Source organism: Zootoca vivipara, chromosome 2 (assembly GCF_965207765.1).
Source record: "Zootoca vivipara chromosome 2, rZooViv2.hap1.1, whole genome shotgun sequence".
Classification (NCBI taxonomy): Eukaryota; Metazoa; Chordata; class Lepidosauria; order Squamata; family Lacertidae; genus Zootoca; species Zootoca vivipara.
In genome coordinates this window covers 31,720,977-31,737,125 of record NC_142584.1, presented here as the reverse complement: position 1 = coordinate 31,737,125, position 16,149 = coordinate 31,720,977, and the positions used below count along the sequence as shown (strand labels likewise).

Genomic DNA, 16,149 nt, shown 5'->3' with positions numbered 1-16,149 from the left:
AGCCGTCCGCCACCGCCGCCCCCCTTCTCGCTTTTTTTTTTCCCAATCAGGAGGGAAGAACAGGAGTCTGGGAGGGATTTCCTGCGGAGAGAAAGAGTGATCGGGGCGGCGGGAGAAGGAGGAGGCGGGTGGGGGGCAGAGAAAAGGAGGCGGCGTCGGCGGTGACTTTACAGAAGAGTTCCCAGGCGCCCTCTGAAAACTGACTAGACTAGTCAATTTCAACCGGGGTCGACGGTGCCCCTGGGAAACAGAAGAATGCGAGATCGGGAAAGGGGGGCACGGACGGCGATGGGGTTGCGAGCCTGAGTTCTCGGGTTCCCTAGACTTTTGCTGCGCGCACACACACAAACACACACATAGGCGCGCGCGCTTCCAGGCACACGCGCGCGCACACACACCCCTCGCTCCCTCCGGCACCACAAAGTCCTCCGAGCCCGGGAACTGCGAGCAGATCAAAAGCATTTTTTGCGCGTAAGTGCGCGCTTCGGAAGCGGAGAGAGGTCAGCCAGCCAGCTAGCCCGCCCCTTGGCTTTTGCTTTGGCCAAGCTTTGCTCGGCGGTGGAAGGAGGGCGAGACTGCAGGAGAATAGCTAACCGGTGTGACACACACACACAGCCTTTGGGCTTTGCAACTTCGTGCGCCGGGCAGTGCGAGGATCTCTCTGGCCATTGAGGTGAGTTGGGCGGAAGAAAGAATTTGCGGGGGGGGGGGGACAAGGTGGCGGCGGCGAAATAGGAATATTAGGGGAGCGGCAGGACCAGGGGAAAGGAATCGCACTCTTGCTTTGCTGCCAGCACAAAGGTTTATTCCCCACCCCACGCCGCCCCTTTATTCTCCTTATTTGGTAACTCCTCGGTGCCTTGTGTTGTAGATTGCAAACTCTCGACTCGGCTGTGTCCAAAACTAAAGCTCCGCTCCGTCCCGCTCAGCCTTTAGATCTGCAGAAATCAATGGCTTGTTAATTGTTCTGGGTTTTTTTAAAGAACAACTTATAAAAAATAATAACACTCGATTGCCAGGTCATTATATGGCAAAACGCGCTGATAAAACACGAGTTGCTTTCCTTGGTTTGTAAAGTCCCCTTTCTAAAACTGTTCCAAGGTTTGAAATACATACATTCATATAGATTCCTGCCGCTCCGCTCCTGAAGATTAGATTACTATTCTCCCTTCTCCTTCCATCCCCTCTCCCCAAATTGATTTCCTTGTAACTCGCTCTCTTTGCAGCTATTGGGCGCAATTAATGAGGGTTTTTTTATTTAAAAAAATCTACCCGCAGTTTTTCACTTGAGAGGGAGAAATGTTGCCACACTTCAGGTTTTAGGAGATTACGTCTCTCTTTCTTCTTCCTTCTCTCTCTCTCTGTGCTGTGTGTACATTCATTGCATGAAAAATGATACATCTGAAATGTTTGCTGCTGCGATTCAAAGGTTGCCTCCAACCTCCTCAGTAACCTTTGCTCTGGGCTTTTCTTTCCTGCTGAGGGAGTGTTTCTCTTGCCTTCCCCCTACAGGGCTGGTATTTTTAATAACTGTTGTTCAGCATCTTTAGTCTCCCTCTTACATAATGATCCTGGTCTTCTGCTTCCACCTCCTCCCTCCTCTTCCCTATCCTGCCCCCTCCCCAGTTGTTTGAGGAAGGAATGTTTCAGATATTGAGAGTTCCTCTGCAGGTAGAGTCCTGAACTGAAAGATTAGATTTCTCGGCTAGGAAGGATGTTTACCATTACTTTGTACTCCAGACCACATTCCAGTGGGGTGGAGACGCTATCCTGTGTCAGGGCAACACCGTACATGTCCAGATTCTGATAATGGTGGGAAGGTGGGCCACATTAAACCCTCCCCTGGAGTTAATTCCTTGTGCCTAGATGCAATAGGAGCAATCGAAATCTAAATTGTGTGTGTCTTGAACTGTCTGATGACCTTAGTATTGCAAAGTTCATGGGACCGTGGTGCTTTTGGGTGTGATCCAAAACTCATCAAGTTCAGTCTCTGCGCCGAGGTAGGATCTTTTGGACATACCAACAGACACAGGAGAGAGTGTTATTTTATTTTATTGCATCTGTATTATATAATAGGACAGGGAAAGAGAGCAGCAGGAATGGACAGAAATGCCACCAAAGGTCTGCCGGACAATGAAGGATAATCGGTTTTGTTACCGACCCTAAACTTTTGTAGAAAACATTGTGTTTGAAAAAGCGAGACAGGATGTGCTAGATGGAAAATCCTCTTGGTGGTCACTTGCAACTCTCACCTGATCTCAGTGGGTGGCTACGTGCCAGAGGCCAAGCCTGCCTATCAGTTGCACCCTCTAACAAGGAAGATCTGACCCTTAACCCAGATGTATGGGGCAGGCTGTAATTACTTAGTGATTGGGAAATTCATTCTGTGCATGCATCAGGGCACTCTGCTATTATGTCATGTGTTTGAAGGCTGATTCCCCTGGGCTGAGCCATGCCTCAAATTAATTCTTTCCCAGCCGGGTGGGAAGGGGTGTCTATGGAGCCCAGGTTGCTGCTGTTGTTGTTTATGTGTATGTTTATTCTTTAAAACACGGGGGGGGGGGATGACGACACACAGTTATGACTCTCATTGTAGAATTTGAGCGGATGGGCTCTTCTATTCATTCTGCAGAAACTCTTCCAGGAGGAAATATTCAATCCAATCCCACGGCTCCAGTTTTGGTAATTAACAAACCTCCCATACCACAATTTATTAAATTAACCCAGTGTTATCTGTTCTAACTGGTAACAACCATTCAAGACCTCCTTTCGCATTACCTACTGTCTAATCTTTTATCCTGGAGATACTGGCGATTGGACTTGGTGCCTGAGAGCTGCACTCCCTTCCCTGCTGAATGCTCTTTTTTCTATACATATATTTTAAAGGTTTTTTATTAATATAAAATTTAAAAATGCAAACAAAAAACATAATCCAAGTTTAAAAAAAAAAGAGTGAGAACTTCTCTAGACCAGAAATGGAAGATACTTAAAGTGCTCATTGTGGTAGAAGAATATAAGGACTCTTGACTATTGCAGAACTTTCCATTACAATGCTTCCAACATTTTCTTATCTCTCAGCACACTCCCTTTGCCAGCCAGATCTCCTTACTTCTCTCAGTCTTCACCCAGCTTTCTGCACCCCCCCCCCCAGTGCAGTATTCGCTCATCTCCTTTCAAAGTCTAGGTTCCTAGTCTGAAGAACTAGCAACACATTGCAGGTGTTCCATTTCAGTTATCAGTGAGGTAGCATCCAACTAGCCAATGAGTAGGCTTTGTTGTTGTTGTTTAGTCATTTAGTCATGTCCAACTTTTCGTGACCCCATGAACCAGAGCACGCCAGGCACTCCTGTCTTCCACTGCCTCCCGCAGTTTGGTCAAGCTCATGTTGGTGGCTTTGAGAACACTGTCCAACCATCTCATCCTCTGTCGTCCCCTTCTCCTTGGGTCCTCAATCAGGGTCCTTTCGAGGGAGTCTTCTCTTCTCATGAGGTGGCCAAAGTATTGGAGCCTCAGCTTCACGATCTGTCCTTCCAGTAAGCACTCAGGGCTGATTTCCTTAAAAATGGATAGGTCTGATCTTCTTGCAGTCCATGGGACTCTCAAGAGTCTCTTCCAGCACCATAATTCAAAAGCATCAATTATTCGGCGATCAGCCTTCTTTATGGTCCAGCTCTCACTTCCATACATCGCTACTGGGAAAGCTAGGTCTCTTCATACTTTTCAGACTCGGGACCCTTTTCTTAACCTTTTACCATATATTTGCATGGTGATAGTTCTCAGGTTGTGGCCCACCAGTGAGTCTTGACTCCACTGTTGAAGATCAGTGGTGAAAACCATTGACAAACATTCATGAAGTTATGATCCTACGGTACATGGTCTGAAGCATGGTGAAGGTGGAGGGAAGTCCCTGCTCTATCTAAATGGCGCCCTTTCTCCTAAACCAGCCTAATCTGAAGTTTATCATTAAGCATGGCCCAGCCATTTCCTTGTGGTGAATTTCCACTCCTCTGCACTGTAACATCTAGCAGTAAACACCATATAATTCCACCCTACTGTGTGGAGACCTTGCTTGCTACTGTCAGAAGCCTTCTTTGTTAGAGTCTGGGAAATGCTCTGTTTGTATCTCTTGACAGTTCAATGCATCTTTGATCAAGCTCAGACATAATTTTATATTCATGTTCTCCCACCTCACCCCAGTCATTATATCATATGTGCATCTGAATGCGCATCCTTTGTCACCCAGTCCTATAAATTCATCTCCACATTAATTCAAGTACATATGTGTCTTTTGACTGCCTGAGAGGGGACGCTCTGTGATCAGTTTCAAGTTATGACAGAGGGCTTCTTGGATTTTCACATATCAGTTGTGAGACAAGTACTTCAGCTCTATTGATATAGCCACCACCATACCTTTTGGGTCATGGACTTGCTTTACCATTCAAATCCCAGTGGGGTTTTTGTTTTTGTTTTTTGTGGCAGTGTGGAATTCCTCTTAAATATTCTTTTCTTCCTCTTTACTCCCTTCCTGAGTCAAGGTCACTCCAATATTCACTGGGCAGGAGGTCAATTTTATTCCCATCCCAAGACCATTTGAAGATTCAAATCTTTCTATTGTGCCGGATTAACATTTGAAAGGGCCAATCCAGCTATTCTGCTGTTTATCCTTCAGATGCTGTGAGGATGAGGTGGCAGAGATTATACCTTTTTATCACTTCTGCATTGGCAACTGAGGCAACAACCTCTGCCTCAGAGCAAAGGTTGTAAACAGCTGAGGATTCTCAGGGTTGTCAGAACTTGAAGGAAATGGGGATTTGCGTGGTGATGGAAAGTAGAGAGTGTTAAGTTACTGCTACTAATGGGGATTAGTCATTGTTGACTTCAAGCAGTTTATTTGTCCACATCCACCAAGCTATTCACCTTTCAGTTTATTCTTCCCAAATGAAGAGGAGATGGCCTCAGGAAACAGCAGAAGAGTGTTTTCAGTATTAGGCCTTGTTTCAAAACCAGCAGGTGCCCCCCCTTCTTACATATACAGTCATACCTCGGTTTAAGTACGCCTCGGTTTGAGCATTTTCAGTTTAAGTACTCCGCGGACCCGTCTGGAACGGATTAATCCACTTTCCATTACTTTCAATGGGGAACTTTGCTTCAGGTTAAGTACGCTTCAGTTTAAGTACAGTGGTACCTCGACTTACGAACGACTCGACAACTGAATTTTTCGACTTACGAATGGGGGTAATGGCTGCGCGCTTACGAATGTCTCGACATTCGGGAAAAAACTGTGGCGGTTTTAGATAGAGATTTTTCGACTTACGAATTTTTAGATAGGGTTGCTTCGACTTACGAATTTTTCCGTTTTCAATGTATTCCTATGGGAAATCGCATTTCCAATGGCATTTTTGACTTACGAATTTTTCGACTTACAAAGGTGCCTTTGGAACGGATTAAATTCGTAAGTCGAGGCACCACTGTACTCCACGGACCGTCTGGAACGGATTAATCCTCTTTCCATTACTTTCAATGGGAAAGTTTGCTTCAGGTTAAGTACGCTTCAGGTTAAGTACAGATTCCGGAACTAATTGTGTTTGTAAACCGAGGTACCACTGTACTGTAAGATGCTGATTCTCCTTTCTTCCACTGTGGCTGTAACTGTTCCCAGTTCATCAAGCTTGGTAAGCAACTCCACACAAACCCCAGTCAATTCTTGATAGAAAAGGACTGTCGAGGGATGCTCCTTCTTCATTCATAGCGTCTCTACAGACACTCTACAGAGTGCTCTACAGACACATTCCAGAGCTGCACCACATTCCTCCTTTTTTTTTTTTGATAAAAAGCATTGTTTTAGAAATCCCCTAGAAATCCACAACCTTTTTCACTTTTCCTCCATCCTTTGCTCCCTGATGCTTCTGGGCTCAGGGGAAGCGACCCAGGAGAGTTATGTAAGAACTTCTAATGTATATACCATCATGCTCAAACATCCTCTCAAAGGGGTTGAGAGAAATAGGCCAAGTGCTCAAACTTAAGTTATTGCTCAGAGTAGGCCTGTTGAAATTAATGGGCTTAACCTAGGCATGCTCCTTCATTTCAATACACTGAAGACAACCCTATATTGTTTTTTTTTGTTTTACTTTTTAAATTTAAATGTTTCATACCACTTTCCAACAGAACCCAAAGTGGTTTGCACGAAAATTAAAGAAGGCAAGGCATGTAAACAAAAGCAAATAATTATAAATCACAGTAAAAGCATATATGAGACTGAGTGCCTCCAGGAAATTTAAATCCTTGGCCAAATAGGAAGCTCTTACTGTAGATGTGATGAACCTCTGGCCCTCCAGATGTTGCAGGGACTCAAGCTCCCATGAGCTTCAACCAGTATGGGCAAGAGCGAGGGATGATGGGAGTTGTAGTCTAGTAGCACCTGGGGAGCACAATGTTGGAACCATCTAATCCGCTTCTGAGTAAAGGTTTCAAAGTTTGGGAGGCACTGTTGAAAAAGCCCGATCCTTTACCACTGCTAAATAGTGACCTCTAGCCACTGTTACATAGAAAGAATGGATAAAGTTGCCTTCTGCCAGGTATGTCATAGATATTTCATAGAATCATAGAGTTGGAAGGGACCCGGAGGATCATCTAATCCCTGCAATGCAAGAATATGCAGCTGTCTCTTATGGGAATCAAACCTGCAATCTTGACTTTGTCAGCACCAGGCTCTAACCAACCGAGCTATCCAGCTTCTGACTGAGTCTCCATTGGCAAGTGGGCTTCTGTAGGGACAGATGGATCTATATCTATCTAGCTATCACATTTGTCCCCTGATCTTCGCTCTAAGGAACTCAGGGTGGCTTTTTCTGTGCTTCACATTTTTCAGGTGTTTTCAAAGGGTTGCCTTAAAACCAGGAAACACATAATGTAGGAAATCGGTATGTTAAAAAGGGCTAGAAAAGCCAGTGAGGATATTTGTCCTTTCAGGGTCCAGAAGCCTATGATGAGTTGCATTATGGTAGGACTACTAAATTGATATCCAAGTTCTCTGGCAGGACCACCTTGGTAGATCTTATTTTGAGCCAGGTTTCACTAAAGTTTAGCCACGGAGTCTGTTTTCAAGCCTGAAATATGGGAAGTCGTAATTAGATTAGTTCCTCTGAGCGTGTACAGACTACCTTCTACTTCACAGTGAGTAACTCCTATTAGTTCCCATGCATGTGGAAACAAGGGGGGTAGGATTGCCAGACAGGCTTCAACAGCTCCACCTGGTCACTTAAAAAAAACCCAACCCAATCAAGCCCTGCATCCTTGAGAAGAAGGATTAACTTGCCAAATCTTGTTGGGTTTTCACTTTCCCACTATGGGGACGGCTGCTCTGACACTCTGAAACTCATTCATTACTTGAATCAGCCTGGGAATGACCATATGCTAGTTAACATCCTTTAATCTGCCTGAAATCCTGATGGAATTGGAGTGTTATTTCTGGAGACTGTATTTGTGTCTATCAGGTCTAAAGGAGGAAAGGGTCCTTTTTTCTGCTATGGCAATCCTGTAGTTCTGTGAGGTGTATTACAGGATCCCTGCCCATGCTTGGTGTTTTGCAGACCTTCTCTGTTCTCATGTAACTTCTGCATGATCCCAGGCAGTAGGCAGAGGGCGAGATCACTCACGAATGCACATTACTCAAGAAGGACTCTACTCAGTTAGACCAGAGGTGTCTCTGGCTCAGCATTCTGTTTCCAGCCCTGGCTAACCAGATACTTCCAGGAAACCCATAAGCAGGAGATGATGGTCATTGTTTCCCATCAGCACTTGCTATTTAGGGATATATTGCCTCTGAACATGGTGGCTCTACTTAGTTATCATGGCTAAGCAACTGATGGACCGATTCTCCTTGAATGTGTCTAATTCTCTTTTTACTTGCTGCCTCATCACCCGACGACTCGGTACTTCTCATAGTTTTTCCCTCCTGAGTGGAAATGCTGCAGGGGGGCAGATAGGAAAATGGCTGGAGGGCAATGGGTTAAGCTCTCACACAGGGAGACACACACACACACTTCTCCCATGGCCTTTCTTCACTTCCAACCAGAGCCTTTCAGAGCTGCTTTTTGGTGTTGATGGTGATGGAAACCATTGCAAAAGTTCTACCAGCTTGATCACAGGAGTCCGGACATTGGTAGCGTCAAGTCTAGATTACCGCAAAGCAGTCCATATATGATTTCCCTTAAAGTTTTCCCAGAATGCTTCAGCATAGTTGCTTTCAGGATTGAGATCCTGCCAGGATAGTACATATTTGCTTAAAGATCCGCAGTGGCTGCCGATTTGCTACTGAGCCAAGTTCAAGGTTCCCCCCCCCTATTAGTATATGAAGCCCTTAACAGCTTGGAACCAGTTTGTTTGAGGGATTGCCTTGTCCCATGTGTGCCTGTCTGACCTCCCTCAGTCTGTGCAACGTGGGCTTTTATAAGTGCTGTTTGTTCTGCATTTCCAAGAAGTTCATCTTTTCAGTATGGCAGCACACCTATGCTTTGGGAGTCCCTGCCTAATAACATTTGGCAGGCATCCTCATTAAGCTGATTCAAAACTTTAATTTCAGCAAGCCTATCTGAACAGAATATTTCTTGTTCTCGAATTCTCCCGATTTTATTTGCATACTATTATACAAATACTAGTAGAATGCTAATTATTTCACTTTGATGCAGACCACTTAGAGATTTTGTGGATTAAGTGGTTTATAACATTTCTTTTAAAAAGTCACCAAAGCAGGTATAAATAACTGCTGCTGTCAAGTAGCAGGTGGACCCAGGTGGCTCTGTGGGTTAAACCACTGAGCCTAGGGCTTGCTGATCAGAAGGTCAGCAGTTCGAATCCCTGTGGCGGGGTGAGTTCCCGTTGCTCGGTCCCAGCTCCTGCCAACCTAGCAGTTCGAAAGCACATCAAAATGCAAGTAGATAAATAGGAACCTTTGGCCACCTCATGAGAAGAGAAGAATCCTTGGAAAAGACCCTGATGTTGGGAAAGATTGAGGGCACTAGGAGAAGGGGACGACAGAGGACAAGATGGTTGGACAGTGTTCTCGAAGCTACGAACATGAGTTTGACCAAACTGCGGGAGGCAGTGCAAGACAGGAGTGCCTGGCGTGCTATGGTCCATGGGGTCACGAAGAGTCGGACACGACTAAACGACTAAACAACAACAACAGCGGGAAGGTAAACGGCGTTTCCGTGTGCTGCTCTGCTTCGCCAGAAGTGGCTTTGTTATGCTGGCCACATGACCTGGAAACTATACGCCGGCTCCCTCGGCCAATAATGCAAGATGAGCGCGCAACCCCAGAGTCGGTCACAACTGGACCTAATGGTCAGGGGTCCCTTTACCTTTAAAGAAGTCAGTTAGTGCCTGTTTGTATTGTGTGGACAAACTTTGCTGCTCAAATCTGCTAATCTCTAGATCTGAAGAGTTCCTTTAGGACAGGCATCCCCAAACTGCGGCCCTCCAGATGTTTTGGCCTACAACTCCCATGATCCCTAGCTAAGAGGACCAGTGGTCAGGGATGATGGGAATTGTAGTCCAAAACATCTGGAGGGCCAAAGTTTGGGAATGCCTGCTTTAGGATGTACTTGCTAGGTATGGGGTAAGAAGGTGGTGGTCTTCGAGACGTTTAGGACTATGACCCCAGGTCGCATCACCCCAAGCCAGCATGACCAATGGTCAGGGATGATGGTAGCCCACAGCTGCTGGAGAGCACCACAACAGCAGTCCCTCACCTAGATGAAGGTATCAGAGCAGACATTTCTGTAGTATGCACACTGCTGCCAAATTGTAAGCAGCACGAAGCAATATGTGAAGATAGTGGCTGGGAAGTTGCCCTAAATTAGAAGAGAGAGGCGCTTTGTGCATTAGTACATGCAGTTGGGCATTAGATTTGAATGGGCACATTCAGAAGGGCTGAAGCTGCATTTGCATCAGTACCGCTCAGCATATAAATTTAGCATCCCAGTGGGTGCAGTGGTGATGCACACACAGGAGTGCCAACTGGAATAAAATATTTGGGGAGCAATGGCATCAACGGGGGGGGGGGAGAGGCTCAAACATTTGATTAGGGAGGCGAAGGAACCTTGGCCCCAGGAGCACACATGCGCAACACGGTTCTGATCACCTTGGGTAAGCAGGAGGGTGATTTTCTGTAATGGGGTGCTCCCTATGATCATGAAGGCCCCCTGCACAATTTTGAAGTGGGATGGGGGCAGAGCTACTGCGCTTCTTCCCATGCACCCCCTCCCCATCATGTTTTAACACAGCATTATAACACCCAAAGAGGGCTAGTAAGTATTTGGATTCTGAGCATCGCCTCAAAGCCAGATCTGCTTTTTGGTAGAAATAGCTCGGTGTGAACGCTGCCTGTTCAAACTGGGACGTTGGTTAAGTCTTTAGAGCAGCCTTGTACTGTTTGGCAACAAGGGAGATGTGGTGAATGTTCTACAGGTGAACATGTCAGTGCCTTGATAAGTGTGGTTACTGACCTCCATCTCTACCTTTATGATTCCATCTTGATTGCTTTACCTTAAGGCAACCTGTTTATCTGAGGATCTCCCAGTGTTGCGCAAACACCAGTTCAAGCGCTCCCTAGCTTTAAGGGAGGTTGTGGGGGGGGGAGGGGTGAGGAGTGGGGAGCGATATAGAATATAATCTACTCAAGATAAAAATAAAGTCAGCTGCGAGGTGAGGTTGTGTAATTCTTCCCAAGATGCTGTGCCCTAGAAATATGGTGCAATATCCCAATGTTCAGAGTAATTTAGCTGCTGAAACGGATTAGTGAGGGCAATGCTGATGGATTGCCTGCCACCCAAAACCTTTCATTCTATAGCGGAGAATTGACCTCCATTGTAAGAGAATCTTCCCCTGGGCTTCCTTTGGCGCTGTGCTCCGGGCTGTAGTAAACATGTCAGAAATGTACCCAGTTGATCTAATACATTTGCATTCATTGTAATAACTCTCGGGTAGAAATTGTGCGTGTGTGTTTATCTCATGTTCCACATTCTGCGGAGATTACAGCTGAACATTTTCAGAATTAAAAAAAAAAAGAGTAACTTGAAACTATCTTTGCTTGCCAGAGCAGCGTCCTGTGGTATCCGACATATCTCAAAGCGTGTGTCATGTCCAATCATGGTGGGTGGGTGGGTGTGTTCACCACTGAATGTTACTTGTAGAACCCAAGAGGCAGCAGAATTCTAAGGGCTGGTGGGGCAGATGAGAATGTTCACCCACTCACTAGTCCCTTTGCTCGGTGGCATCTGGTTAGGCATGAAGCAGTTCCACCCTAACCCGGGGTGTCTATATTTGTCTTGGTATTAAAGGACAATTGGGTGGGAGCAGCCATTGTGTATCAGACAAATTCCACCAAGCCTGACATCCTATGCAGCTCTTGATGTTATAGAGCAGGAACAAGGACCGAATGCTATTTTCTGTGTACCAGTTCAAGGTCCATGTAGATGATCTGATTTCTCTCTTTGCATTAAACCTCCAGGGACCACCAGGTGTTGGCCGACTCTCAGCTCCCACCAGTCCTAGCCAGCACAGTTGAAGGAAGCTGTAGCCTTTCAGGGGCGGGGGTTGGGGTGCGCAGGCTCCCCATCTCTGTACGAAACATAAGCCAAAGTGGCCGCCATGCTGTATTTGAATAATAAGCAAGTGATCTAATGAACGTGCATGGCTGCTGTCACACCACTGGTGATCAAATATCTTGGACAGCTCTTGCAGAATTTGGAACATTGAGACCAATTAGTTTTAAGAGGGGAAGGTTCTAGGACCTCATAGCAGTAACAGGGCATGTGTGGTGCTTCTGCTAAAGCAGGCATCCCCAAACTTCGGCCCTCCAGATGTTTTGGACTACAATTCCCATCTTCCCCAACTACTGGTCCTGTTAGCTAGGGATCATGGGAGTTGTAGGCCAAAACATCTGGAGGGCCACAGTTTGGGGATGCCTGTGCTAAAATCTTAGAAGATACAGGAGAACTGGTGCTGCATGTAATATTTGGAGAATTAGTAGTTGCCACCACTCCTGCTTCCTCTCTTTTATCCTCATTGAATCTTCTATGTCCTTGTTTCACAAAGCCCAGCTTTCCATCTTGTCTCCGATCTTGGATTTTTCTTTTTCTTAGTAGTTAGAGTAGCAGCAAAAGTGTGTGGACGCGTACACACACACACACGAACAGAAAATAAGCAAATTGGAATTCAGGATTTGGTGGGGCACAAAATTCCAAAGAGTCGACAGCCTTTTATTTTTTAGTTTAAAAATCCTTTATTAATAAATTCAAATAAAAATATACATATGTTCAATTGAAGCATACATAATCAAATAAAGAAAATAAAATAAAGAAAGAAAATAAAATACATACCAGCAGATTATGTCACAGACAGCCTTTTTGAAAACAGATTCTGTCCTTCATCTTCACAGGTATCTGAACAACTGCTCAAGTGTTGGCTGCAAACAATCTGGATCTGCAGACCTGAAGCCTCGAAGGATACCTCTTACCTGTGATGGGCCCGGCATTCATCTAGGAAGAACTGGAGATTGCTTGGGACGTCCTGGGCTTAGCGAAATATAGCCCCCCTGGGTTGCCTGGACCTTTTAACAAACAATTAATTTCTCATTCCTGACTTCTACAAACAGCTGGGATCTAGTCCCTAAGCGCTGAATTACCATCCATTTAATTGACTGAATATTCTTTAACAAGGCTTCATCTCCTCTCCATTCCCTCGTAAAGGAGTGCAACTCCCGGTAGCATTTATCATCATTAACAGAGACTTTTTTATGTACTGTGGGATTTCCGAATATATTTCATTTGTTTGGCTTGCTCCCCCGCCCCACACTTCTCTGGTGGAGTTTATCTTGACTAGTTATCGCACACACACGCAGACACGGAGCACTCCGATGGCTTCATAAATCAGAGGAGCAGCTGCCCTTATTCATGATGGGGCGAGAGCAGGAGCTGATCCAGGCTGTGAAAAACGGGGATGTACCTGGTGTGCAGAAACTGGTGGCAAAGGTCAAGGCATCCAAAAGCAGTGAGTATCTCCCTATGTCTTATTGCAGCATTCTCCCATGATTGGTCAGCACCCACCAGTGAGGTCATAAGAGTCTTGTGACTGTTGGCAAAGAGCTTTTGGTTACTGCAGCAAAAGGGATACGCAGTGGCTGGTAGTTGCTTCCAGGCCGAAGGTTGAAAGTAGCAGGCTAGTCTACAATGGGCGAACAGAACCTCTGGAGCATGGGCCACATGTGGACCCACCAGTCATCAGGCGCTGGATATCTGTAGCCCATGCATGTCCTCTCTCCCTTCCTTCTGTGATGTGCTGAGAAAGAGACTTCATTTTTTGGGTGTTGCATCATAGAAACCCAGCAAGCTGGCCATGGAGAAAAGAGAGCAGTCTCTTTCTCTGTGGGCAGCTAGTTGCGTTTCCATGCTACACACTGAGAACAGTCCCTTTCTCAGCACATGGCATGGAGAGCCGTGAAGAAGAGATCCCTCTTTCTCCCAGGGCAGCGCGCTTAGCTCCTGTGCTGGGTCCTGAGAATTCTGGATTCTGGCTAATATGAAGGCCACAACCACTTCTCTCCACCCCTCCTATGGGAATGCAGGCATCCAGCCCCTGACTTAGAACAAAAGATGTCTTCATGTATTACATGGGACACAGGTACAAGCTGTCTTTACACAAGTGGAAGACTGTATGCTTGTTGACATGTGCAGCTCAGCTGTTGCATCCCTAGATTGTACACTCATTGAATGTACCAGGTGAGGACCCCTAATCAGAGCGTCCAATGGGTGGGTTCCATGAATGCTAGGTCTTAACACAACTGCAGGAGGCAGCTGTTGCAGGAGCGGGGAAATCTTCTTGTGCTAATTTTCTGTAAATCCATCGGAGGAGGAACCATAAAATACAGCATGGGCAGAATCTGAGTGTAGAAGTGCTGGGGATGTGGATCCAGTTGCTATTGCAGTGGGGTGTGTGGACTGTGAGTTGCAGACTCAGCTCACGTTGCTCCTGATAGCTAATCTGCAATAAAAGGAGACCTTGTCATCATGCTTGGCCTTGTTTCCGCAACACTTTGCTTTTCTTGGTCCCAACTACTTCCCAAGTGTCAGAAGGCTCAAGTGGTGCAGGAGCTGTGAGCAGACAGGATTCCACAACAATGACGAAGGATACTTTTTTTATTATTAAGGAAAATTAAAATAGATGCAGTGGGATATCCTTCATGGTGAAGTGCATTCAGGTTGCAATTACTGTGGGAATTGTTGGGTTTTCTGGTTGGAGGAATGGATCAAGATAAAAGTCACCCCCATTCACAGGTGAGGGCAGCCTTTCTCAACCTTGCGTCCCTGGAACCTGTTGGATTACAACTCCCATCATTCCTAGCCAGCATGACCAGTGGTCTTTGGTGATGGGAGTTGTGGTTCAAGAACGTCTGGGGACCCAAGGTTGAGAAAGACTGAGTTAGATCTTGTGGATGGAAAGCCATTGACTTAACACAGATGTCTCCTAAACCCACTGAAATCAACGGGCTTCAGTGACTCAGGCATTGCTGGATTGGCGCCGGAAACCTTTTACTTGCTGTAATATTGCATAACAATGGTCAGCAAAGCCACTCACCTTGAAACCTGCACATTAAACGAGTCCTGCTTCTCTAAACCTGTTGGTGCTGACATCCTCTGTTGTGTATCCTCCTAAACCAGGAGTGGAGAATTTATGGACTTGTAAATGTTGCTGGACTAAAACTTCCATCATCCTTGACAATTGGCCAGGCTGGCTGAGGCTTTTGTGAGATGGAGCCCAATAGCATCTAGAGTGCCACAGGTTCCCCTCCCTTGTTCTAAAGAATAGTGATATAACTACAGTTGTAGCAGTCTGAATCCTTTGTACACCTGTGTTCCATCTTTCAACTCCCAGGGAGAGATCTGCTCAGGATATGGCTGACCTCTAGGGAGCAGTAGGAACCTCACCCTGTGACCAACTCTATGGGTGCTGGTGGGAGGGTAGCAGTCCCCTAACCCCAGTGAACCATAATCCCCAGATTCAGCAATTCAGGTTCTAGCAATTCTCAGGAAAGAAGGATTTGGGAAAAGTTCAGTCTTATGACGAGTGTAGGTTCCAGTTCCATGGTCAACAGTATCTGAAATTCTTCAAGTTCATGTCTGATTGGTGATCTTGTCTTAGTCTCCTTTCTGGATTGGATGGGAGTTGAAGACCTAAAATAGTTGAGGTGATGTACCGTGATACCAGGAGGAGGAAGGTGAGGTTCACAGAGGTAAACTAGGAACAGTTGAGCAATCATAAGCCAGAAGGGAGAAAAACTAGCTGGGTAAACTAGCTCAGAGGTTAACATGCAAAACATGAAATTTCAGACTGGAACTCTTGGAAACCAAAAGTATACCTACTCCGAGGAGTGGCTAGGAAGGGGCGAAATTGCTGAAATTGTACTTGTACCGTAGCTAGAATGGACAATGTCACCATTCCAAGGATGCAACTATTATTGGCACATAGAGAGTGTCTTAAAATAGGTCTTATTGAGATCAAATAGTTGTCTGCTTCATTTGCATCTTGGGATGGAATAATAAAAAATTGAACTTTCAGAAGTGGTGTTTATATTGGAGCTGTGATAACTGTTAAAAAAAGAGAGAGAGATTCCTCATATACTGAGGGATGCCTAACAACAGTCTTTCCAGGTCAGACTTGAGACATGTGGCGCTTTGCAGTCAGGAGCAAGGATGCTGAGGGCGGTTTGAATAGGAAGTGGGAAATGGTCTTCCTTATATCACTATGTATTGGGGATATGGTGGCTCATTCTCCCTTTGCCTGCCATCTTGGATGTGCAAAATTTTATCAATCAGGAAACATTAGGAGTGTTGGAATCTCTCTGCTACTATTCCTTGCTGTACAGCCCAGGTCCAGGGTTTCATTTGACCGAGTCGGAGCCCTGCCTTCTCTCTCCTTCGTAAACTTTGGCTGGCAACCCCCATCTAAAACGGGGCCCCTGTGTTGCTCGTTGCCTTTCCCTTTTGCGGATGGAAGGTTTGGAGACTTGATTTTCTTTAGTCCTTTCAGTGTTATACTTTGGTGGCTGACTCTGGGCTTGAGTCTTGTGGACCACTAGTCAAAACAAACCAT

The 16,149-nt window shown here is 45.7% G+C and overlaps 1 protein-coding gene across 9 annotated transcripts in view; it reads left to right on the top strand.

The window, feature by feature from the left end:
- The first annotated feature begins 157 nt into the window (after positions 1-157).
- The window catches only part of CASKIN2 (CASK interacting protein 2), a 107,377-nt gene continuing 91,385 nt past the window's right edge, over positions 158-16,149 (top strand). For all 9 annotated transcript variants that reach the window (XM_088661555.1, XM_035104454.3, XM_088661557.1 and 6 more), the window contains exons 1-2: positions 158-673; positions 12,440-13,050. In XM_088661555.1, coding sequence (XP_088517681.1) covers positions 12,954-13,050 — 97 coding nt within the window. In that variant the 5' untranslated portion in view covers positions 158-673; positions 12,440-12,953. The remainder of the gene's footprint in view (positions 674-12,439; positions 13,051-16,149) is intronic.